The 26,662-nt window shown below is 32.1% G+C and overlaps 1 protein-coding gene and 2 long non-coding RNA genes across 4 annotated transcripts in view; 1 reads left to right on the forward strand and 2 right to left on the reverse strand.

Annotated features, from left to right (window-relative positions):
* Window positions 1-26,446, reverse strand: part of LOC139502316 (putative defense protein 3) — a 43,383-nt gene extending 16,937 nt beyond the window's left edge. Inside the window, exon 1 of the mRNA XM_071291749.1 lies at window positions 26,125-26,446. Coding sequence (XP_071147850.1) covers window positions 26,125-26,338 — 214 coding nt within the window. The 5' untranslated portion in view covers window positions 26,339-26,446. The remainder of the gene's footprint in view (window positions 1-26,124) is intronic.
* Window positions 4,712-9,695, reverse strand: LOC139500799 (uncharacterized). Of its 2 annotated transcripts, XR_011658366.1 has the most exons (3): window positions 9,601-9,695; window positions 6,302-6,389; window positions 4,712-5,427 (listed from the first exon to the last, which is right to left on the reverse strand). It is a non-coding gene; the product is annotated as an uncharacterized lncRNA (long non-coding RNA). The 2 variants fall into 2 exon arrangements; XR_011658365.1 differs by lacking the exon at window positions 9,601-9,695 and having other exon boundaries at window positions 6,302-7,564.
* On the forward strand, window positions 20,412-23,036 carry LOC139501368 (uncharacterized). The gene is made up of 2 exons (XR_011658531.1): window positions 20,412-21,238; window positions 22,649-23,036. It is a non-coding gene; the product is annotated as an uncharacterized lncRNA (long non-coding RNA).
* Window positions 26,447-26,662: the final 216 nt, after the last annotated feature.

Below are 26,662 nucleotides of genomic sequence, written 5' to 3' on the forward strand. Positions count from 1 at the left end.
GAAAAATTAAGGTCCATTTAAAAAAAAAATTCAAAATCTACCATTGTTTCAACCAATGCTCCATCCCGAAACTACTCTTCAAATCGGAATTTTCAGTCTTGATTTATGTAAATAAATGATGTGAACATGTATACTGTACATGAACTGCATGCACTGCTTGATACTTTAGTCTTAGAAAACGTGATTATATAAGTATTTCTTAGTTGCAATTGGCTTTTTTTAACTAGCTTTCAGTACAGGAAACTGCAAGTACTCTTATGGAGATGTTTTGTGTCGATTGTTTTATACTGTGCTGATTTTGTGCCTGGCATTCATCTCTTGAATTTAGCTAATTGCAACTGATTTTTTACATTTTGTTCTTATAGTGTGTTGTTGCGCTACTGTCCCAAATTTGACGGAGGGTTGAGTACCCACAAACATGCTTAACCCCACTACATCTGTATGTGCTAAGTCAGGAGCCTGTTTCACCAAAAAAAATTACGACTAACATTTATCGTAAGCCATGAACAATTCAATATATTTCAGATCAATCTATGTCGTAAGTTTTTTTGTGAAACCGACTCCTTCAGTCAAGGTGTTGTCTTAAGTTTCCGTCAGTGATATTTGTTCTTCATGAATTTATGAATTGTTATAAACTATGCTGTAAGTTCTCCAGTTTAAAAGATTCACGCTTTTCATAGCCGACAATACAGTTTGAGGTTTTTTCATTGTTGAAGGTCGTGCAGTAGCCTATAACTGATTATATTCATTTCATTTGAACTCTGGTTGATAGTTGTCTTATTGAAAGTCATACCACATCTCTTAATTTTCTAATATATATGCGTGTTTCAAGATAAACAAACAAACACAAATGTCTTTGTTTACATCATCAAGATAACATTGTTCTGATTGTAAATAACTAAATAACATGTTTCAGAACATATGTATGTACTACGTACACGTTTAATATCCATGTATAAATCTTATTTCCTTGTGCATGACGAAGCTTGTCAATCTAATTGGTTATTCTTAATGACTTTAAATTGAAAAAAAACTCAATCTTTCCTAATATGGCCATCGCTTTAAGCATGTTCAGAATAAGGAAAAAAATACGACATGCCGAAATCAAATAGTTCATCTTGTGACAACTTTTCGGTCATAAAACATGTCAGTCATACATATACTAGTCAACTAAAAAAACAATACAAGGCAATGAATTATCAATATATATCACAAAAAAAACATTGTTTAAACGACAACAAGGTAAAAACTTGGCAATTGGTAAATGTATCATGTTTACAAAGTTTGTTTCTCACCAAAACATATAAATTAAGACAAAAAACTCAACATTCTTTATTTGTTTGTAATTTGATTTATTTCCAATATAATTTTTCACTGATTTTAGAAAGAAATTATGTATTTTTTTAACGTACAGTTTGGAACATAAAACATGGTCGGATTAGACTATCGATTCCCTTCACAGATTTTCTCATTGTTTCCCTTAAAACCAAAATATTACGGTATTTCTGATTTTGGCTAATTTTCTGATTCATATGCGTCTGGCGTAAAAAAAAACCTGGTAACTTTGAATAGTTTTATTATGCATTCGCCGTCCAAAGAAAAGTTTGTATTCGAATAATTTTACAGTTTTTTATATTATTTTATCATAAATTTGAGTTGAAAGTTGTGTATCATAACCCTTGTTGTTGTTGACTAGTATATAACTTAGTGCTATGGTAAAACTCTGCTGATTGTGAAAAGCTTTCAAGAAATACGGAGATAACAAAAGAAGACAACCACAACACACCACACAAATATAAAGCAGGCCTTTAAATTGAAGTTACACTGAATTTCAACACACCACTGAATGTTCGCGTGTTGCATAAAACATTAATTAGCTTCTGTGTACTTGCGTGTCGTATTCAGTCTTTGTGTTAATGGATCACGGGATTTAATTTCTTCTCAGGACCAAAAAATACAACATTTACTGATCTATTGTCAGATCGAAAGCAGACACCATAAACTTGTCCTAACAGTTATAGACGGAAACTTAAAGTCTTTCATTTAGATTTTTATCCAACTTGAAAAATTTTGCGGCGAAAATCGGATGACTAGACATGTGCGCATGCTTTTCGGAAGTGACATTTACTTTCTCTGTTGTCTATTTCATTTTCAAGGGGTTATTCTTCACAGCCGCAATGTTGAAACAGACAATGAATATCTTTTGAACAAAATTTTGCTGATCTTTCATTATTTCCCTATTTCATTAACACACTGATCCAAGATGTATAACACACCAATCGTACACCCTTTACACATCAAAAACACGAATAAGTCATACTAAATACATAATTTTACAGAAAATCGTGATGGTCTAAGTTACTAAAATACTTGTTAATACAGTTAAATTTGTTTGATGGTTAAATACAAAAGATTATTAAAATACGTAGGCCTACTCTTATTATCATTTGAATATACAAGTACAAAAAGGTACGTTAAAGAACAAAAAGTGCTGTTCTGGATATTAAAATTGAGAAAGGAAATGGGGAATGTGTCAAAGCGACAACAACCCGACCATAGAGCAGACAACAGCCGAAGGTCACCAATGGGTCTTCAATGTAGCGAGAATTCCCGCACCCGTAGGTGTCCTTCAGCTGGCCCCTAAAAATATGTATACTAGTACAGTGATAATTATGTTTACAAGATAGAGAATAATGGGCAAACAATCGTGAATAAATATGGGACATGCAGACGGATTTCTGCTTTTTAGTCGGGTTGTTGTCTCTCTGACACAATTTCGAAGATAGTAACAAGGGTTAAGTAATAATAAAAATGGTATAATTGGGGGATAAATCTTAAAAATAATGAAAATTGGATAAATAAAATAAAGAATACAGAAAAATGGCATTCAGATTAAAGAATACAAAAATAAAGACACTCATTCAGACCGTCAATAAACCTTTTAAATTGTTAAATTGCAATCCATTTTCTGTCTATCTCTTTTTAGACATGGCAAAGTTAGTTCATGCTTTCCTACGAAAAAACTAGAATAATACTTTGATAAAACAAAAAACAAATAATGCAGAAACAAGGATCCTGTTCAAGGAACGATTTGGGGGAAAACTTGACCCTGTAATAAATTGTATTTAACCTCGTCTGAAAGTAGAATTGAAAGTTGAAATAATGTACTTTAACTAATAATATATTGCGGATTTTGAAGTGTAAATTTGCGAGGCATTGTAAATGCAGCCATTAAAAATAGAAAATTAAGTTAAATGGTGAATCTGCCTGGTGAAAGTTTCTTAGAAATAATATACAAAATAGAAGATTGTTATAATACAGTACGTGTAAATTGTGTTTATCCTTTTTTTTTTTAACGAAAAAATTATTTTAAGAGAGGCTTGTGCTATATACTTATTTTAGCCGAAGCGTTCCTGAAATTGGCTGCTATGACATCAATTCAATGAAATCACAATAATCCCCAAGACTAACTTTTTTCTCAAGTTCTACATGTAGTTACTATGAGCAGATTAACTGAGAAAGTAAACCAATAATACTATCACCCAATTATTTTATTTTCGGTAAGTTTACCAGCCTAGTTAAGCCAAAAATTGGACCTTTTGCTTTTAATTGGCATGTCATCAATAATTAAGTATAGGAGAGCTCGGTAAAAATTATGTACTATCTACTTTAATATGCAGAATATGTTTTGCTATGGAAAACCAGGAAAAGAGTCGTAATCTAAACTATTGGTGACATGCCAATTAAAAGCAAAAGTGTGATCAGACTAGCACATAGATATTTACGAACTGAAACAACAACCCTCCCAAAAGACCTGTCTGACATTATTTTATCAGTCAATACGACTTCTGAAATATTTTGGTATGAAATCCTACCTTAATACTAACAAATACAATTTCGTATTAGTTTTAAACCTCACTGAATGCCCGCTTAAACTAATATAAACATACTCTAAACAAAAAAATCCTTTTTAAGTCGATATCTTTTTAAAATGTCATCAAATTCAAATGACTTTGCTGATTGATCAATTAACACTGGACACTTTTAATTTGCAAAACACTCATTTGCAAATCCGCCACCGCCTCAAACAAGAGCTACAATATCATGTATATAACCAAAATGTGCGGAATTACATGGGATTCAATAATTTCATTGGTTTTATACTGTTACTTTCATATTTATTTTGCAATTTGAATTATAAAAACATGGGATTTTCAATATCCCATGGGACAGGGCAAAATCCCATGGGATTTACCATTATCCCATGGGATTTTGGTTAAATCCCATGGGATTTATTTTGGTCCCATGGGATTATTGTAGTCCCATGGGATATTTGTTGTCCCATGGGACAAAAAAAATCCCATGGGACTATAATTATCCCATGGGATTTTTAATATCCCATGGGACAAAATAAAATCCTATGGGATTAAAATTATAAATATATATATATAAATATAAAGTTATGTGTATGTTACAATGAATGCTGTTTGGTAGTAAAATGTTTTAAATGTATACGAGTTTTTTTTATATTTTTTATATATACATATATATAATTTTTTTTAAATTTTGTCACAAACATGTTTTTTATTTGTTTATATGACAATAAATATTATTCTTATTTTGGAATGTATAATAATAATATTTTACAGTCAAAGAATAAAGTCCTTTCACTGAAACAAAATGATGAAATTTCTAAATAAATGAAAAAATATTGTTTTGAAATCTTTGTCTTGTTTATTCTATTATGAAAAATAGAACTGAAAAAATATTTCATATTCTGACTGAATAGTTCACTCTTTTCATGAGGTAAGATTTTCTTTGTTATAGGTTCATTGCAATACTTGTATAGGCAAACAATTTGAATTATATATAACTTTGTGGTGTACATAATAGTATGCTTATAATTGCAAATTTATAATATAAACACTTTTTGTTAAAGTTTTTGCTTTCTTTATTCACAGCTTGCTATGTACAATTATTCAGTCCACTATATAAGAGTGAAGTCAATAAATAATTTCATTCACTAGAATATTCCTGCAATTCTTAGACAAAACATTTTTTCAATCTGTTCTTCAAAGATCTTCCTCTGTACATCTTTATTGAATGGAGAGATTCAAATGAGAAGACAAAGCAAGTTTATTTGGACAACAACATTCTAATATCTTGTTCATTCGTTCCATCTTTCAATTGATAATTACATTGTTGTATTTATATGATCAAATTCTTGTGCATCAATGATCGTGATGATATGACTCCTTTTTGTTTATAGTCATCATGTTGAAATTTCCTCTTTCAAATAAATGTAGGAAAAAACATGTTCCATTTCAAATTAATAAAAAAGTCGCACTATGGAGAAAAATATCAGCTTTAAGTTTTCCGTTCAGTATTGATCTGTGAATGATGACCATGAAAATCCAGATTTCTGACCTACAAATACACAAACTCAAAAATTATCAGTGAAGAGATCAATAAAATGGCTATTTTATCATGTTTATGATTAATATGATAAACTTTCATTTAAATATTCAAGTACTAAATTACAGAAATCGCTTAAATTTTATAATAGTTTAGTTAAAGTACAGCTTATTTAAAATTATAATAAAAAATATAGGCCACCGATGAGTTAAATAAGATATTACATTTTTAATGCCAAAAAATGGCTTTTTTGCACCAAAGGGAGATAATTTGGAGCTTTTTCAATGATATATGCATTTTAAAAGTCATCTGGGGCCAAACCGAATTGATTGTTTTGAATGATTTGGTGTACCATATGATAAAGATATAAATAAATTGAGTTATGAAAAAAAAATATTAAAACATTTTTCTGAAATTGTTATACCCTAGAGCCTCCTTAAATGTCATTTGATCTCTATTGGAGAAATGTCTCATTGGAAATCAGACTGCTAAGTGTTTCTTATTTTTATATCAACTCAGCCATATTATACCTGTCTAATATCAGGAGCTTGTACATAGTTCAGTGGTTGATGTTGGTTCATACCCGTCATTTTTATTTTTCATAATTTTTTGTTTTTATAAATTAGTCTGGTATATTTGACGTTTGAATTGATGCTCTGTTTCAAATTTGGTTAGTGTTGACTTTTATAGATTACTATAACATGTATAGGGTATGGGTTTTCTCATTACTCACAGGTCATCAATGGCCTCTAATAAGTAATTACAATGCTTGCATCCACTAAATTGAACTCTGATGGATAGTTTTCTCTTTCATCATACCACATCTTATTTTAATAAATATTTAATTATTATTCAAGGACAAAATTTTTTATAACAGTGGACTTACCATTTAGGCTTTGTTGACCTCTGTAAATCTTATTTTGTTGATAATTTCTTCTGTTTATAGTTTCCCCTTTATCTTTCATGTTCTTGCCCTACACATAAAAGGGTAAACATCATTTAATGACAAAAATAACTACTACATGTATTACATATTAGTAGGCAACTGAAAATTTTGTCTTATTTGTATATAACATCAACTTACTCATCATTCTTGCTGTTCAATATCATGAATATTATCATTATTCTATGAATATGAGGTCACAGTAAAATTAACCTTGGCAGGCAGACATCTTTTTTTATATGATACCTTGTAGTCATTCCATACAACAAGTAGACCTATGCTTAAAAAATCTAAGGCCAAAATTAAAAATATGTTTGTTTCCCCTCCCCCCACACGGGTCAAAAATAAGCGCCCGGGTCAAAAAATTATTTTCCACAAAAAAATCGAAATTATTTTTTTCCTGAAAATAATTTGTTTCCATTTTTGGAAAGTGCTTGAAAGCAGAAGGATTGATAATCTAAATAAATACACTCAAATTGAGCACAAACAACTGATAAGTGGCCTGGACTGGACAAGTCAAACCATTCATGTGACCATGCTATGACAATCACATCCAGTTAAAAAAAACTAGAGGCTCTCAAGAGCCTGTGTCGCTCACCTGTTAATGTGTTTACTGATGTCGGCCATCTTCGTTGGTAGGCGGGGTCATTAGACACTTTTTTTTTTAAATAGATACCCTAGTATTATGATTGTGGCCAAGTTTGGTTAAATTTGGCCAAGTAGTTTTAGAAATGATTTTTATACAAGATACAAAAATGACGAAAAGTTGTTCAATATTGACTATAAAGGGCAATAACTCCTTAAGGGGTCCTCTTACAATTTTGATCATGCTGACTTATTTGTAGATCTTACTTTGCTGAACATTATTGCTTTTACAGTTTATCTCTATCTATAATAGTATTCAAGATAATAACCAAAAACTGCAAAATTTCCTTAAAATAACCATTTCACAGGCAGCAACCCATCAACAGGTTGTCCGATTCGTCTGAAAATTTCAGGGCAGATAGATCTTGACCTGATCAACAATTTTACCCCATGTCAGATTTGCTCTAAATGCTTTGGTTTTTGAGTTATAAGCCAAAAACTGCATTTTACCCCTATGTTCTATTTTTAGCCATGGCGGCCATCTTGGTTGGTTTGACAGGTCACGCCACACATTTTTTAAACTAGATACCCCAAGGATGATTGTGGCCAAGTTTGGTAGAATTTGGCCAAATAGTTTCAGAGGAGAAGATTTTTGTAAAAGTTTACAGACGACGGACGCAGGACGACAGACGACGAACGCCAAGTGATGAGAAAAGCTCACTTGACCTTTCAGGTCAGGTGAGCTAAAAAAAACCTGCCTTCCTGGTCTGTTTACAAAGGGTAGACCTGGGGAGGGGAAACAGACATTCTTTTAAATGTGGCCTGATAAAATGACAAAACCAAGAAAACTTCTCATTGACCAAAGAACAATAAAATGCGGTCATGGTTTATATATGAATCTGCCATTCAGACATGCACACCTTACAATTGTTTCATATCTACCAAATATAATCTACCTGTAACTTTAAACATATGATAAACTGACAAAACAATGCAGTGTTTCATTGACCAATGAACCATGCATGAAAATGAGGTCAAGTTCATATAAAATATGACAGACAGCTAAGTGCATCTTACAATTATTTCATTCACTAAATAAAGGGGCCTTATTGCTTACAGTATCCGGAAAATTGACCAAACCACAAAAACTAAATATTTTCAAAGTTCCTTATACCCTGCCAATTTGTTATGGATGTGCCTGTTCCAAGTCAGGATCCGATAATTCAGTGATTGTCGTTTGTTTATGTGTAACATATCTGTTTTTCAATTTTTTTGTACATAAATTAGGTTGTTAGTTTTCAACTTTCAACTTGGCTATCATGTGTAAAATCATACAACTGTTGGGAAAACAGGAAGTTGTCGAGTGATGAATCTGAAAATGCATCACACAGTATAGCTGACTTATTTAACCCTGAAACCAAATTTCAGAAATCCTTCTATTGTAGTTCCTAAGGAAAATGGGACGAAAAATATTCATCGGACGGACTGACTGACGCAAAGGATGGATGGACAGACAGGGGTAAAACAGTATACCCCCCCCCCTTTTTTTTAAAGTGGGGGCATAATTTTAATACGGGGCTATAAAAACCCATGCAAGATGTCAAAACAAAAAGAAGTAACCTAATTCTTACTTGTTAGGGGCTATTTATTTATTGTCGGTTATACATATAACAATACAACATATTAAAGGTCTGTAGAGCTTTTATCCGACATACATATATATGACAAGCACAATACCTTTGTACATGAAACATAAAGCTCATCACTGAGATAGTAGTCTCAGATAGAGGGAGGCGGGGTCAACCAAACTCCCCTATTCAATCTGAATGCAGGACAGAAAGTCACAGTCAAAAAGTCACACACTGTCACAGGACAAAAAGTCACAATTTAGTTTTGAGATTATTTTTCTTTGAACAAGAAAACACTCTTTTTGTATTTTTCTTGAAGTTTTATACATGAACATGATATAGCAACTTTAAATTAAAATTTATTAAAAACAAATAAATCAGTGCATTAGGTTTGCGCACATTACCATTACATTTGCGCACAAAAATCATTACGTTTGTGTGCAGCTTTTGATTACATTTGCACGCATTTTTTAACATGTAAATATAAAAAAAAAGATATAGTATGATTGCCTTTTACAGCTGACTATGCGGTATGGGCTTTACCTCGGGCTTTGCTCATTGTTGAAGGCTGTTTGGTGACCTATGGTTGTTAATGTCTGTGTCATTTTGGTCTCTTGTGGACAGTTGTCTCATTGGCAATCATACCATACCTTCTTTATATTGGCTTATGGTTGAAGGCCGTAAAGACCTCTAGTTGTTAATGTCTGTGTCATTTTGGTCTCTTGTGGACAGTTGTCTCATTGGCAATCATACCACATCTTCTTTTTTATATTATGAACAATTTCCTAAAATTAAAAATGAATATATGTAATAAAAAGAAGATATTTCAAAATCTTTTTTCATTTATATTCAATCAATTGTCAACAAATTGTTTGTGACTTTTTGTCCTATTAACTTTGTTACTTTATGCCTGAGTGTTTGACTTTTTGTCGTGTGACTTTTTGTCGGAATGTCCTGTGACTTTCTGTTTTTGCAGAAGTCCAGGAAGTGTTAAAAAATCACATGTGCAAGTTAAGAGTCAACACTTACACAGGGACTACACAATACTTTTTCAGAATGTCAGCAAAAAAGAATCACTGGTGACAGGGGAGTGTAACCGATGAATTGATCCTGAATCAGATAAGATTTTTCCGGTACGTCTAAACACCGCTCAGGAGGACCTCCTGGGTGCACACATGCAGGGCATACAAAGTGCACTCATGGCAGACCCTATATAGTCGCCGTCGTATCTGCACACATGATTGATGTATATATTCGTTATAGATCGTCATACACTTCTCATTTTAGAGTTAAATTTGCAAGCAACCTCTTAAGATTCTAAAATAATAATGCTACTAAAAATATATTATTTCCCCCAATTTTCGCAATTTTTTCGCCATATAAAATATTTAGGCGACTGTGCTTTTAGTGAATATAAACGATGACGAGGCCTCACGAATAAATATAAATATGAAATATACTGGAACATCGATTAGCATAGATCGAGCAGCAGAGTAAACTTCCACATAAATCTCGAAGTTATTTACGCCGGATAATATAGACTGTGCTCCTGTATAAAGTTGTCAAATACATTAATTTGTGTTTTTTACTTCTACAAGAAATTTGATTCAAATGCTAATTACGCACCATTTGCTGAGCAGAGAATCATTCTAAGCCAGGAACCGTCTATACTAACTGATAACAGTAAGAATAGAAAGTCTCTGTAAAAAGGCAGTCAATACTAACAGAACTGTATTAACTTAATGATACATGTACATCAAGTTCCAGCACCTCACCAAGCACCCTTGCCTTGCATACTGAGATGGCAAACTGGTGTGTGTCAGTATTTTAATATAAAACTGCGTAGGTTCATATCGTTTGATTCAACGTTTGTTTGGTTATTTTTTAAGGATCGTTGTAAAATTATATCTAAATCTTTGTTAAAATACGATTTTAAATTGTTCAATTCTTTCTATTTCATAATTTTGTCAAAGTCTACTTTTTAAAGTTTTAAATTTTACAGAAAAAATGAATATTCCAATTTGATTTGAAGAAAATCTTTTTGAACTGTCATGACATGGTGTTGCAAAGCTGATTACAGGTAACTATAACATACAGTAATTTTCCATTACGACAGTGCGTGTATTCTCGGGTATGTATAACGTATAGTTTTCTAGAGAACATCCTGTCTACGTGTAATACAGATTGATGACATTATACAACATTTCTTTGGTTAAATGTGATAAGGTATCTGTGTCCATTCCCTATTTCAACACCACTAATTTTTCGAAGAAAAAAAATCAAAAAAAAAATTATATGAAATTAAGAAGAAAAGTAGCAAATATAAACTTCAGTAATTGCGCATTGAGTAAACATAATTCCAATATTGCATGAACAAATCCGTGAGAAAACGTATATATACATGTATGAATAAAGATGTGTTTTAAAAGACCTATTGGCATTATTTCACACTATTAGAGGGGTCACGTCCAGTCATGCTTCCGTGATTCCCTATATAATCTACCATTTGTTTCCCAAGATTTAGGAGGGGGCTGGTACACACATATATATATAAATACACCTCTGCGGTGGAGCCAGCCATTTGAAAAGAAGGGGGTCTCAACCCAGGACAAAAGGGGGAGGGGGTGGTTCCAACCATATGTCCCCATTCAAATACATTGATCGTTCAAAAAAAGGGGTGGTTCCAACCCCCGAAACCCTCCCCCTGGATCCGCCACTGATACCTAGTATGCATATAATTAAGAACAGCTTTGAATATATGCATATAAAATAATGGTACGTTTAAAAACCGTTCAGGATCTCCTGGTTGCACACAGGACATTAAGTAACTTAGGACATGTATATATAATAGTAAGAGTTCAGGGTATACATTCGATAACTAACATATTTTATAATTTTGTAATTTTTGTTTTGATAAAATCAGAGACATATAATACATGTATTGAGACATATATAATACATGTGTCTCTGAAAAAATCAAACCATCTTTAAAGAAGTTATTTCAGTTTGAATCGACTGTCTTTTGCATTAGAATTCCAAAACGTTAATGTTATTTACAAATGCCAAAACCTGCAAGAAAGAAACATTTATATTCGGTGATTTTTATACTAAACGTTTTCGTAATTTGTTTTAAAAATATTAAAAAGTACATGTACATCGTTTTTTCAAGATTTGTATAGTAACTGGTTTAATTAAGCCCCCTTGATGAAATTTAAATTGCGAGACGCTAATTAATAAACTATGATCTATCTATCGGCATGCGTCGTTATTTGGGATACGTCACGGATGACCGATGGTCATATTCAATACGATATACCAATCATCATTTGAATTTGGGCAATTGATCTTTAATAATTAGGACTAATTGGTGATGGCAGAGAATAAGTCGCTGGTGATGGTTAAAAACATATAGAAGTAAACTTTGCAAAAAAAAAGGTTTCCTCGGAAAAAATTATGAAAATATATGAATATGCTAAATAAATTTTTTTTCCGAAATAATAATTAAAGACGTTTAGAAATAACAAATTTTCACAGTTGGGAAATTTTCAATTCAAGTTATTTCATTTTGAAAACGTTGAAAAATATAGATCTTATTATATGTTAAATGTGGGCCGCTTGGAGATCAACTTGTGAAACCCTGCATAATTAGGGTTTGTCTACTTTCGTCTTTTTATATTACCAAACATTCTATAATCAAGGATTTGTACAAGGCCTTGTTATAATGAATATTATCGCCAATATCACCATAATTAAATAAAGAACAGATACAATATTCGCCTAAAGAGTTTGCCATCTAACAATTCAAAATGAAATGTTGAGTCGAAACTGAGGTACCAAATCTATAAAAAGAATCACTATTTTAGTCGAAATTAAACTGTATATAATATTCTTTTTTTTTAAACTCCTGAAATAATTTAACATTAACTATAGAGAGCTTACATATGCAAATCTGTTTAAAAGTATGTGAGCGTAAATAAAATTTGTTTATTACCCCCCCCCCCTTTTTTTCCTTCTATAAAATTTAATTGTAAACGATTTTCGTTCTTAATTTGTGTTTGCTCATTAACTGGGGTTCATGCTGTCAAAAAAAAAAATGTCTCCTTGTGTAAAAGTTATTGATAAGAAAAAATTGAAGCTTCCAGAAGAATAACGGTACGTCTAAACACCGCTTGAAGGACCTCCTGATTGCACTCATGACATACGAAGTGCACTCAGGACCCTTTATAGTCATCGCACACAGGATGGATGCATATATTCTTTATACGCTTCTTATTTTAGAGTTAAATTTGGTAGAATTTGTAATTCTTAGAAAATAATAAGGGCACGTGTCACTGATTACACAACTACTGAGCCATGAATTATCCAATCAACAAAATTAATTGGATTATCTTTATTGTTGTTTTATACATTGTGTTGTTAGTACAGTGTGACCATGCGGGAAGTAATATTGTGACGTCTAGAATGAATATCACGATGTTTTAAGATTTTCGTCTTTTATTAAAATTTCGTTCCATAAATTTTTAAGTTTTATTCTTAATTTTATTATCATGTCCGGGACCAGTAATTAATTCTTTGCACGAGTTTGAAAAGGGAAATAATTATAAATGTTCATACTTTAAAAGAATTTATATTAATTAAAGTTTTGTATATGGAATCCGTTCTAAACGGTAAAAGCCGTACTTTTCAAACAATCAAACTCATATACATGTAGTTAGATGTTATTTCTCATTTTTATCGAACTTGTCCAGGAATTTTATTTTTGAGTTATACGAATATGTTAAGAAATCCGTTTTTATTAAGTTTTTTTTCTCTAATTAAAGTGTTTTGTCCAGTTTCACAAGCCTGAAACGAATTTCAATGCGAAAATAAATTCTGAAAATGAACTTTTCTCCGTTTTCGTCTCCGTTTTTTGAAAATTATGATATTTTGGGTATAATTATTTCTAAAAAATATGTAAGTTAGATTGTAGTATCGAGAAATTTAAAAAAAGAAGATGTGGTATGATTGCTAATGAGACAACTATCCACAAAAGACCAAAATGACACAAACATTAACAAAGAAAGACTATTTCGAAGACAGTTTATTGACACGAAATCCGTTCAAACCACGACTAAGTCTTCGTGCACAGATTTCCGTTAAGGTTAAACTGAATATTGTACATAATTGTCTTCTCTTGTATAATGGTTTGTTGAGAATAAAGATATACAAATGTAATAAAATTTGATATTCAGTCAACATTGTGTTTGTTTAAAAACTTGATTTAGAGAGAGAGATAGAGAAAAGAATCACACTGAAAAACAAAAATCGAACTTGTTACAGAAAAAAAACGCAACTATAAAATAATTTTCTTTATTCGTGAACTGCAAAAGACAACAAATTAATTTACCCGTCATCATGAAAAATAAACTGAAAAAGCACATCGAATGAGATACATGTTTAATTTTTTCTATATGCAAATTCATGTTAAAGGTAAAACTGAACTAAACAATACAATTCCTAAAAAACAATAAAGATAATCCAATCAATTTTGTTGATTGGATAATTTATGGCTCAGTAGTTGTGTAATCAGTGACACGTGCCCTCATTATTTTATAAGAATTAACATATCTATCTAAGTTCGATTCAGGCGCGGATCCAGAGGGGGGAGGGGGGTTCCGGGGGGGGGGCGGGGGTGGAAACCCCCCTTTTTTAGGCCGATCAATGCATTTGAATGGGGACATGTAGTTGAACCCCCCCTTTTTTTGCCCTGGGTTAGGACCCCCCCTTTTTAAAATGGCTGGATCCGCCCCTGCGATTTCAACTTCTACCAAAATTTAACTCTAAAATAAGAAGCGTATAACGAATATAAACATACATCATGTGTGCAGATATAATTACGGTAATGGGTCCTGAGTGCACTTTGTATGTCCTGAGTGCACTCAGGAGGTCCTGAGCGGTTGTTTAGACGTACCCGAAGAATAAATCATTTCCTGAACCTAAAATACATTTATCTGTAATTAAAGAAAATTCGCCTAAAACATTCTCTCATATATTTAAACAATCAATTGTAAAATAATTAATTCAACGTCGGACTTTCTGTCTGTTTACTAATACTTTTCTTGTTCAGTTTAGTTTATACCCATAATAGATGAACGGAAATAAGTACTTTTTTAGGAAAATTTTCAATTAGATGAACGGAATTAAGTACTTTTTAGGAAAATTTACAACTCAAATTTTCAAAAACAAAATTCTACACTTTTTACCTAGCTGGATGTTTTTCTCTGTCTCGAAGCCGCAACCTTTGACCCCGTATCAAACGTAGCGACCAACACCTCACATGACGTATTCTCGATGTTGAGGTATTGACAATATACAATCACATTTATCAATCACATTTATCAATATACAGCAAGTAAGTAATTTGGTGTTGAATGCCAGTAGATCAGAATTTGTTAATTGAACTTTACCTGTTTAAGGGGCACTAGCTGCCAAATTCATGTTCTTCATCGATTTTAATAAAATTCACATAACGTGTATATAGTGTTGAATTGTTTATTAAAATGTTGCGCACAATCTTGGCTGATATGCATAAAACCATTATATTTCATGACACTGCATGAAAAAGAAATTGACTTATCGCATAATACCAGAACCAGAGACATATATATTGTATCTAATATCTCTGCCAGAACTAAAAAATAAACTACAGTAAGTCCACATACACATAAGAGGGTATGGATGTGAATTAACAGAATAGAGAACAAAGGACAAAGAAAAAAAGGAATAAAGAATAGTGAAAGAAAGAGAATAATGGAAAAAAGTGTAAGTTATTAAAAATATAACTAAAACAAGAATGTGTCCCCAGTACACGGATGCCCCACTCGCACTATCATTTTCTATGTTCAGTGGACCGTGAAATTGGGGTAAGAACTCTAATTTGACATTAAAATTAGAAAGATCATACCATAAGGAACATATATACTAAGTTACAGGTTGATTGGACTTCAACTTCATCAAAAACTACCTCGACCAAAAACTTTAACCTGAAACAGGACGAACGAACGGACGAACGAACGGAGGCACAGACCAGAAAACATAATGCCCCTTTGCTATCGTAGGTGGGGCATAAAAAGAAGACAGAAAAAAAGACACCCCTCCGAGACGAGCCTTACATGCACTGTTATTACCCAAGGTAAATTTTACGGCGGCTCATTTTATTTTGGCTTAGAAATAAACATAATTGACAAGTTTCCTTCCCCTGCATTCTCGATCCCACATGTAAATAGCACGGTGATTTCAAAAAGACATTTATACATCATTACAACACTTGCCGTCAGTATTTGAATATATTGATTAAGAAGGTATAGAAGATTAATGCACGCACACTATTATCCACCACTGGCCTAAATAGTTAGTCCGCAAACAACGAGGGTCATAAAAACCCAGCACTTTGAACACAGCCACCGGCATGGTGTGAATCTGAAAGCTTCCCACTATCCATTTCTACCCATAGAAATCTTTTGCCTTTCATTTATCAAAAATGAAATATGTTGATATTAATGGTATATAAGAATTATTGGGGAATTCAAACCATTCCTATTGTAAGTGATAAAACTAAATTTATATCAGGGTGATTGAAATGAGGAAAAAAAAGGGGGAATCAGGAGTTCAGGGCCCCCTGTTTGGGAAAAGAATTGGTTGATTATATATGGAATCACTGAGTCATGGCAGGAGCAGGCCCCTCTTAGGCAGTCGGTGGGCCCCACTTATGAAAAATTCTGGATCCACCACTGTGGTCATGGTGGTCTTCAGTTGTATTATCTTTTAAAAAAAAAATTACACCTGTATAGTGTATATTCTTTAGTGTAAATCAAGGGAAAATACTGTGAACTATCTGTGCATTGGGGCTTATTAAAAGGTATTTCGAGGGGAAGAAAGAAGGGAGGGTGAGTCCATGGGAGGTAATCCCCACCCCTTTCAATTTGAGAATATGCTATTATCTTGTAAACGGTCCAGATCCCCATCCCTAAACCATATATATTCTTGAATGGGACGATAAAACAAATCAAATGAAATTAAAAGGAGGTCTTTGGGGGTTACCCCACTCTGTTCAATTTGAGAATGTGCTATTATCTTGTGAACGATCCAGATCCCCACCCCTAAACCATATATATTCTTGTCGGGGACAATAAAATTAATAATGAAATAAAATAAAAGTGAAGTCCCACCCCCTCTAGTTTGAAAACTTGTAAACGGTCAAGATCCCCACCCCTAAACCATATTTATATATTCTTGTATAGAACAATAAAACAAATCAAAGGAAATATAGGGAGAGTCCATGGGGTTCACCCCCACCCCCACATGTTTGAGAAACTTTTAAATGGTTGAGATCCCCTGTCATCCAGTGGTTAGGTGAAAAAATTTCAGGATTCCTGATCCCCACCGTCAAACCATATATATTCTTGTATGAGACAATAAAACAAATCAAATGAATATAGGATCATCCCCTTTGTCTTGGGTTGGGAACCCCCCTTTTTAAAATGGCTGGATCCGCCCCGGCATACCATCTAGCTAGCTATAAAGGCTTTAAAAATATGAAATCAAACAAGGAAATTAACAGTGTAGGCAACTGTTTTGAATTTAAAAAAAAGTCTTTTACATATATATATAACAATGTTAATTTTTTTGTGCATTTATTTTTGCTTATCGTATTTTCAATAATAGACAAAATTGCATGATTGAATATTGTAATTTAAGAAAAATCAGCATACATGATATAAAATGGGAAGTGGAAACTGGGAATTTGACAAAGAGACAACAACCCAATCAAAGAGCAGACAACGGCCGAAGGTCACCTATGGGTCTTCAATGCAGTGAGAAAAATTCGGCACTGGTCTTCAGCTCATAAATATGTATCAGAAATGAAAACGAGATACAGCTTTCAGTTGTATTAATAAAAACCTCACAATAAGTTCTGAATATCAGAATATACAGTATTGCAAGATTCTCTCAAAATGTACACATAGAGCTGAAAAACTGTCAGTGACTGTAAAATTAATCATGCTTACATTAAAGTCCATGGAGTCCATCTTAATATTCATACTCTCGTAAAAAGGAATATAAGTATGCAATAGACATCAAGTTTTCAAAAATAAGAGTATCTATGCCATTAATTTACGACAAGATCTTAATCAAGTAATAATTTCGGTTTGTTTAAATATTTCGGAGGTTAGTATGACCTCCTCTTTGGTGATGATGTTTTCGTTTTAAAGTTGGGAAAATTGTTTGTACATGTACCAACAAAAATAAAAACACAAATTCAATCTAGAATTATGTTTTTATCATTTTTTTATGTTTAGGTTGTCAGCAAGATGAAAAGGACAAGTATGCAGTTCAAAATTCAAAATGTGGATAAGTTGAGGTTCTAGGTCTTACCTTTGCAGATTTTCATATTTTGCATGAATGAATTCAAAGGTTATATGATGGACAGCAGAGAAAGAAAAAAACAACTTTTCAATTATCCTGCTCCTGGATAAATGTAAAACATCTTGTTTTTCGGTAAGTTTTATGCTCTGTTTTGATAGTGTTAGTGCATTCATCTTTCCAGTCTTTCCTCTAAATTGTAAGTTTTTGGTGAGTGTTCACCATGAATTTCAGTAAGTAACTTGTGGATTTACATGTATATACTCAAAATTTAGTACTAATATTAATGGGATTTTAGCATGACATCCTGCCAAATGCTTGTTAATCATGTTTATGTTCCAGAACAAACAAGTATTTGGACTGTACGCATACAGTCTGCCCAATTTTAAGAAGTTGGTCAAGTTTATTACAAACAAATGTACAGTACAGATCAACATAACTGAAATCTTTAATAGATTAATACAAAAAGTTTAATTGCAGTTAAAATAAAAACACAGGTTTGGTTGAGCTGGTACCAGACAGTACAAGTATACTTAAATGGTATTCTAGACTTTTAAAATGACTTTTTCTAGTTTTTAACTGTAATAAAGTGAAGGACACTATCATATAATCCAAGTAAATCGTCAAAAACATATTAATACGTTGATCAAATTCTCTAGCGCACACAGTAGCAGACATTTTTTTACCGCTACGACATGAAAAACTTTAAAAAGTTGTCTGCTGGAAAGGAAAGCCACACAAAGACTATAGCTTCAACCAAAGTGTATCAGATTATTGAAGGAAGAATGATTCCTGACTGGAAGAAGTTTCTTTCTGTTAAAGAAAACCAAAAGGCTCTCCCTAATTTCTTTTGTGGTTTTTCTTCTTCAAAATTGCATGATTGAATATTGTAATTTAAGAAAAATCAGCATACATGATATAAAATGGGAAGTGGAAACTGGGAATTTGACAAAGAGACAACAACCCAATCAAAGAGCAGACAACGGCCGAAGGTCACCTATGGGTCTTCAATGCAGTGAGAAAAATTCGGCACTGGTCTTCAGCTCATAAATATGTATCAGAAATGAAAACGAGATACAGCTTTCAGTTGTATTAATAAAAACCTCACAATAAGTTCTGAATATCAGAATATACAGTATTGCAAGATTCTCTCAAAATGTACACATAGAGCTGAAAAACTGTCAGTGACTGTAAAATTAATCATGCTTACATTAAAGTCCATGGAGTCCATCTTAATATTCATACTCTCGTAAAAAGGAATATAAGTATGCAATAGACATCAAGTTTTCAAAAATAAGAGTATCTATGCCATTAATTTACGACAAGATCTTAATCAAGTAATAATTTCGGTTTGTTTAAATATTTCGGAGGTTAGTATGACCTCCTCTTTGGTGATGATGTTTTCGTTTTAAAGTTGGGAAAATTGTTTGTACATGTACCAACAAAAATAAAAACACAAATTCAATCTAGAATTATGTTTTTATCATTTTTTTATGTTTAGGTTGTCAGCAAGATGAAAAGGACAAGTATGCAGTTCAAAATTCAAAATGTGGATAAGTTGAGGTTCTAGGTCTTACCTTTGCAGATTTTCATATTTTGCATGAATGAATTCAAAGGTTATATGATGGACAGCAGAGAAAGAAAAAAACAACTTTTCAATTATCCTGCTCCTGGATAAATGTAAAACATCTTGTTTTTCGGTAAGTTTTATGCTCTGTTTTGATAGTGTTAGTGCATTCATCTTTCCAGTCTTTCCTCTAAATTGTAAGTTTTTGGTGAGTGTTCACCATGAATTTCAGTAAGTAACTTGTGGATTTACATGTATATACTCAAAATTTAGTACTAATATTAATGGGATTTTAGCATGACATCCTGCCAAATGCTTGTTAATCATGTTTATGTTCCAGAACAAACAAGTATTTGGACTGTACGCATACAGTCTGCCCAATTTTAAGAAGTTGGTCAAGTTTATTACAAACAAATGTACAGTACAGATCAACATAACTGAAATCTTTAATAGATTAATACAAAAAGTTTAATTGCAGTTAAAATAAAAACACAGGTTTGGTTGAGCTGGTACCAGACAGTACAAGTATACTTAAATGGTATTCTAGACTTTTAAAATGACTTTTTCTAGTTTTTAACTGTAATAAAGTGAAGGACACTATCATATAATCCAAGTAAATCGTCAAAAACATATTAATACGTTGATCAAATTCTCTAGCGCACACAGTAGCAGACATTTTTTTACCGCTACGACATGAAAAACTTTAAAAAGTTGTCTGCTGGAAAGGAAAGCCACACAAAGACTATAGCTTCAACCAAAGTGTATCAGATTATTGAAGGAAGAATGATTCCTGACTGGAAGAAGTTTCTTTCTGTTAAAGAAAACCAAAAGGCTCTCCCTAATTTCTTTTGTGGTTTTTCTTCTTCAAAATTGCATGATTGAATATTGTAATTTAAGAAAAATCAGCATACATGATATAAAATGGGAAGTGGAAACTGGGAATTTGACAAAGAGACAACAACCCAATCAAAGAGCAGACAACGGCCGAAGGTCACCTATGGGTCTTCAATGCAGTGAGAAAAATTCGGCACTGGTCTTCAGCTCATAAATATGTATCAGAAATGAAAACGAGATACAGCTTTCAGTTGTATTAATAAAAACCTCACAATAAGTTCTGAATATCAGAATATACAGTATTGCAAGATTCTCTCAAAATGTACACATAGAGCTGAAAAACTGTCAGTGACTGTAAAATTAATCATGCTTACATTAAAGTCCATGGAGTCCATCTTAATATTCATACTCTCGTAAAAAGGAATATAAGTATGCAATAGACATCAAGTTTTCAAAAATAAGAGTATCTATGCCATTAATTTACGACAAGATCTTAATCAAGTAATAATTTCGGTTTGTTTAAATATTTCGGAGGTTAGTATGACCTCCTCTTTGGTGATGATGTTTTCGTTTTAAAGTTGGGAAAATTGTTTGTACATGTACCAACAAAAATAAAAACACAAATTCAATCTAGAATTATGTTTTTATCATTTTTTTATGTTTAGGTTGTCAGCAAGATGAAAAGGACAAGTATGCAGTTCAAAATTCAAAATGTGGATAAGTTGAGGTTCTAGGTCTTACCTTTGCAGATTTTCATATTTTGCATGAATGAATTCAAAGGTTATATGATGGACAGCAGAGAAAGAAAAAAACAACTTTTCAATTATCCTGCTCCTGGATAAATGTAAAACATCTTGTTTTTCGGTAAGTTTTATGCTCTGTTTTGATAGTGTTAGTGCATTCATCTTTCCAGTCTTTCCTCTAAATTGTAAGTTTTTGGTGAGTGTTCACCATGAATTTCAGTAAGTAACTTGTGGATTTACATGTATATACTCAAAATTTAGTACTAATATTAATGGGATTTTAGCATGACATCCTGCCAAATGCTTGTTAATCATGTTTATGTTCCAGAACAAACAAGTATTTGGACTGTACGCATACAGTCTGCCCAATTTTAAGAAGTTGGTCAAGTTTATTACAAACAAATGTACAGTACAGATCAACATAACTGAAATCTTTAATAGATTAATACAAAAAGTTTAATTGCAGTTAAAATAAAAACACAGGTTTGGTTGAGCTGGTACCAGACAGTACAAGTATACTTAAATGGTCTGACTGTACACATATGGTGGGACTGTAAGTTCTGGACCATAAAAGTAAGATCCGAATACTGATATGGTCTGGAACATTTATACATGTCTTAAAATTAATATCAAACACATTGGTGTTTTTGAACTTGGTAATAAGTTATGTGATAGAACTATAATATGTTGGGATATCAAAATCAAAAATATCCCATTTTTACTTTTAATAAAGAAGAAGATTATTGATGTATGTTTAAATGTATATTAAAATGAGACAGCAAGCCAACAACACAAAAAAAAAGGATAAAACATACATATTTTGTTTGTATCAATGTTATAATTTCCAATATGTTCAAGGTATTTTTTCATTGAAATAAAACACAAATTGAAATCTGTCTGAACTTCAAAAGCTTAAAGAAATATTGTTTCTGTTGTCTGCATTTTGTATAATATATTGCAAATTCTTGTGAATAATGGAATGTTATTATAGTTGTCTAAAGTTTTAACTTTTAACATTGATCTTTATACTGTAAAATTCATAAATTATTGCGTGCATTTATTATTGCGATTCTGTCATTTTAGACTTAAATGCGATTTTAAATTTTACGATTTTGAAAAATCCTGTTTAATCCATATAAAATATTTCATAATACGAGTTTAAATTATTGCGTTTACAACTCCGTTGCATTTTTCGCAATAAAAAAAAACTTGCATTAATTCCGAATTTACAGTATATATATATATATTATGTATATAACTTGGGAAAATACCCAAATTTTATAAAGAAGAATAAATTAATTGATTGTTATATGGTATTAGAATAGGAAGATGTGGTATATTGCTAATTTGACAACCCTCCATCAGAGACCAAAGGATGTAGGCCGTTAGCAACTGATGACACTGGACAACCTTTAACAATCAGTAAAATCCATACTGCATAGCTATTTTTATTGAAAATCATATTATTGCTACATGTATGAAAACAATTTTGTATAATCCATTACTTTAGATTTTATTGGTTCTTTTTCAGAAGGATTGAAATTCACCACCTAAAATAAATGGAGAAAACATAGAAACAAGACCAGAATAAATTCAAAGAAAAAAGTTGGATCAGTTATTATTTTCATCACTCAGTCAATGATTTGAAGTTCTTTTAAATTCAAAAAAATATTGAAACCACAATAATATCAAAGTTCTGTGCTGAATGTCCAAAAAGTGGACTATACCATCAAACAATGCTGGATGATAAGAAACTATTAATGTTTTGTGTTGAGGGATATTGTGAAAAAAATAGATTAACTTAAATAGCTACTAGTATGTTAAGCCTAACAATAGAGTTTTTATTGATTTCAAATGGCAAATAATTGTGTTTCAAGAAAGTATTCTATAATTCATGAATAAACATATATTGATACTTACATTATCTGCTTTGTTGTTTAAAAGTTTAGTTTTGAACAGTTAAAGAACAATATGCTAAATTAACATTTCCCAAGAAAAAAAGATATTCAATTAAAAAGATTCATCTTATAATAATTTACTACCAAATAGAATACATTGTAACATACACATTACTGTTTATTTATATCTATATATTTACAATTAGAATCCCATAGGATTTTAATTTGTCCCATGGGATATTAAAAATCCCATGGGATAATAAAAATCCCATGGGATTTTTTTTGTCCCATGGGACAACAAATATCCCATGGGACTACAATAATCCCATGGGACAAAAAAAAATCCCATGGGATTTAACCAAAATCCCATGGGATAATGGTAAATCCCATGGGATTTTGCCCTGTCCCATGGGATATTGAAAATCCCATGTTTTTATAATTCAAATTGCAAAATAAATATGAAAGTAACTGTAGAAAACCAATGAAATTATTGAATCCCATGTAATTCTGCACATTTTGGTTATATACATGATATTGTAGCTCTTGTTTGAGGCGGCGGCGGATTTGCAAATGAGTGTTTTGCAAATTAAAAGTGTCCAGTGTTAATTGATTGATCGATTATTTAATATCTGCATTTATCGATTGATCAATTGATTGGCTGTGTAAATTAACATATTTTTTTTGTGGTACAGGACTATTTCCGGTTCGTATAGTTTTATTACATTTAAAGTCAGACATGAGACATGATAGATAAAAGTGATGTTTAATAACCAAACACTGTTACTAAAATACAAGCAGACATTAGTGTGTCAACAAACTCAACGTAAAACTTAAAAATTCAAAGAAATGAAAAGGTTTAATAAGTAAATTACGAGGAAAACTATATGGTTCTTATAAGATTGAACACTTTGAACTTAAAACTTCCCCGGGCAAAGTTTACCTAGTTAATTTTGACTTATCTTTCATGTTTCTTTGATGTAGCTGCTCACGTTTTGATGAAGTGTATTTGTACATCCTATAATTTTTTTGGGTTTGAGCGTTTGTGGTGAGTATATTGCAACAAAAGTGCTTTTGAGACAACAAGTACCAAATTTATAAAGTGCAATAGTAATTTATTGTTAGGAAATAAATATAAAATGGTATATATAGAATAAGAATACCCATATGTATACAGTGTTCCAAATTACAAAATTAATTTGTACAAGACCAGCCTAAGACGGGTTAAATTCGAGTCTCTTTCGAGCCTAAGACGGGTTAAATTCGAGTCTCTTCGAGCCTAAGACGGGTTAAATTCAAGTCTCTTTCGAGCACAAATAAAATGGAGTTTTAAAGTGCATAATGTAAATTTTGAAAAATTGTTCTTTGGTTAGAATCGTGCTGAAAATGCATGAAAGTACATGCCACTGGACATTAAACAACCAACAATCAATTAATCATTAGTTAGAAGCTATAAATATAGACATTGGCGAAAAAATATTTAAAAGACGTTTATGATCTGAGGTTGATTTGATTTTTTTTGTGTTTTAACGCCGATTTAAGCACCGCATTTAGGCTATTTCGGGGCGGTCAGTTTTATTGCTGGAGGAAGCCGGAGTGCCTGGAGAAAACCACCGATCTTCGATAGGAAAACTGACTATCCTAGTCAATTAAGATTGGAGTCGAGTGCACCCGCACGAGCGGGGTTCGAACTCACAACCTCAGTGTTGACTGGCTAGTGATTACAATAGTAACTACTTAGACCACTCGGTCACCGAGACCCCTTAATTATGGTCTGAGAATAACAACACTTATATTATCTTCATAATTATAAAACAATGTTATAAGTTGCTTTGGTGTTTTGCTTCAGGTTTTCCATAAAATTGTACATGTTTATGACGTTATGAATATTGCCGAAGAAGCCATATAGTTGCAAAGATTACTGAAAAGGCGTAGGGGGGATATTTTTTTTTTCTTAATATGAGAGGCAATGATATCATGCATTTCTAAACATTTTCCTAATAAGGTGTTGAGAAAAAAAAAATTTAACGAGTTACCATGGCAAAATATAATGACATAGTATGATGTATGTTTGGTAAAATGTCTTCATTTACCTTGTTTTAATCATCTTTTAAATAATGTCAAGTCACTGCGCACCTAAGAAACCACTGTATATTTGTAATATTGTGTAAAATTTTGTAAATACATGTAGATATTATACTAAAGCTTCTCTGAAATAAGATGGCTGTTTCTTGGTTCCGCATGCTGTTTCAAGAATGGAAATATGAATTGAAATCTACGTACATTTTACAGTTACCTTCATTTTCACAATTTTTTTTGACGATCTTGTCAATAAGCAATAGACTATTTTCGTATTCCTGCTTTTGACTCTTGGGTTTGTATTATTTTGCAGGTAGATTGAATACTTACTCTGTGGTAAGATAATCTGAAACTCGGTCAAGTAAGAGCGACTAAATCGAGTTAAACCAAGCTTTTTGTTCAATAGATGCAATCTAGGAAACATTTAACATATTCCGATGATTTTATCGTTTACAAGAAACGTAAAACAAGTTTTTTTTTCAATAATCCACGATTGTAAATTTAATTTTATTTATGTTACTTGCTCTTAAATTGACGAGTACCAGAATGTCCTTCCACGGAGTTGGTAACCTGCCGAAAATTGTCTACTCCGGCGTCAAAATTCATGAAATGAAAACATACCATAGCTTATCGTCAGCATGGATATCTAAAACACATGTATGAATGTTTTCACATTTTATTTCTCCGAGTCAAACTTATCAGATTTTACTCAAACTATGAGTTTTTGTAATGTTTAAGCGTTAACGACTACGATGTCTCTTGTCGAGACTTGTTTTCATAATTATATTTAAAGATAGTCAGTAAGAGAATATAATTTCTATATTTTCAGGTTCTAATAAAGGTGATTTGGATTAACTTAGGGAATCAAATAAACATGTGGAATATATTTTTACTTAAAATGATATCCTGCATATAGTATCAAAGGTACCAGACTTATAATTTGATACGCCAGACGTGTGTTTCGTCTATACAAGACTCATCAGTGACGCTCAGATCAAAATACATAAATACATGAAAATACAATTAAACTTACCTCGAAGTGATTGTGGGTTGAACTGTCCTGTCTCAATTCGATAACCATGAGGAGCAGGATTTCTTGGCCGTGCATTGTGACCAGGCCTTAATATAACATTTCTACCGTCCAAACGGTCATATTGACAAAAAGCGGCAGGAGCACCACTGCCGTAAGTATTTACGTCACTTACAAACAAAACCAGGGAATAAATTGTCAGAAAATAACTGTACATGTTTGTTGAAATTATTTCAATCCGTTAATTATGAGAATGAAAATTAACGAAAACCGTATCAAGACACTGAATTGTCCCTAAAAACGTTTAACTTCTAACGGAATGCATCAATCAAAATTCCTGAAATCATATGTCAAGTTACTTGTCAGCCAATGACAGGCCAAGAAAAGAGATGTAAACGCAAACATGAAATTGTAGAAAAGTTTATAACTAGATCTTTTTGACGTTTGACACCAATGGAGCTCGAAATTTGTTCAGTTAAATGGAGAGTTTGTCCAAGACGTTTATAGGTCATAAATCACCTTGAGATGTTACTTTGTTGAC

Source organism: Mytilus edulis, chromosome 13 (assembly GCF_963676685.1).
Source record: "Mytilus edulis chromosome 13, xbMytEdul2.2, whole genome shotgun sequence".
NCBI classification, from domain to species: domain Eukaryota; kingdom Metazoa; phylum Mollusca; class Bivalvia; order Mytilida; family Mytilidae; genus Mytilus; species Mytilus edulis.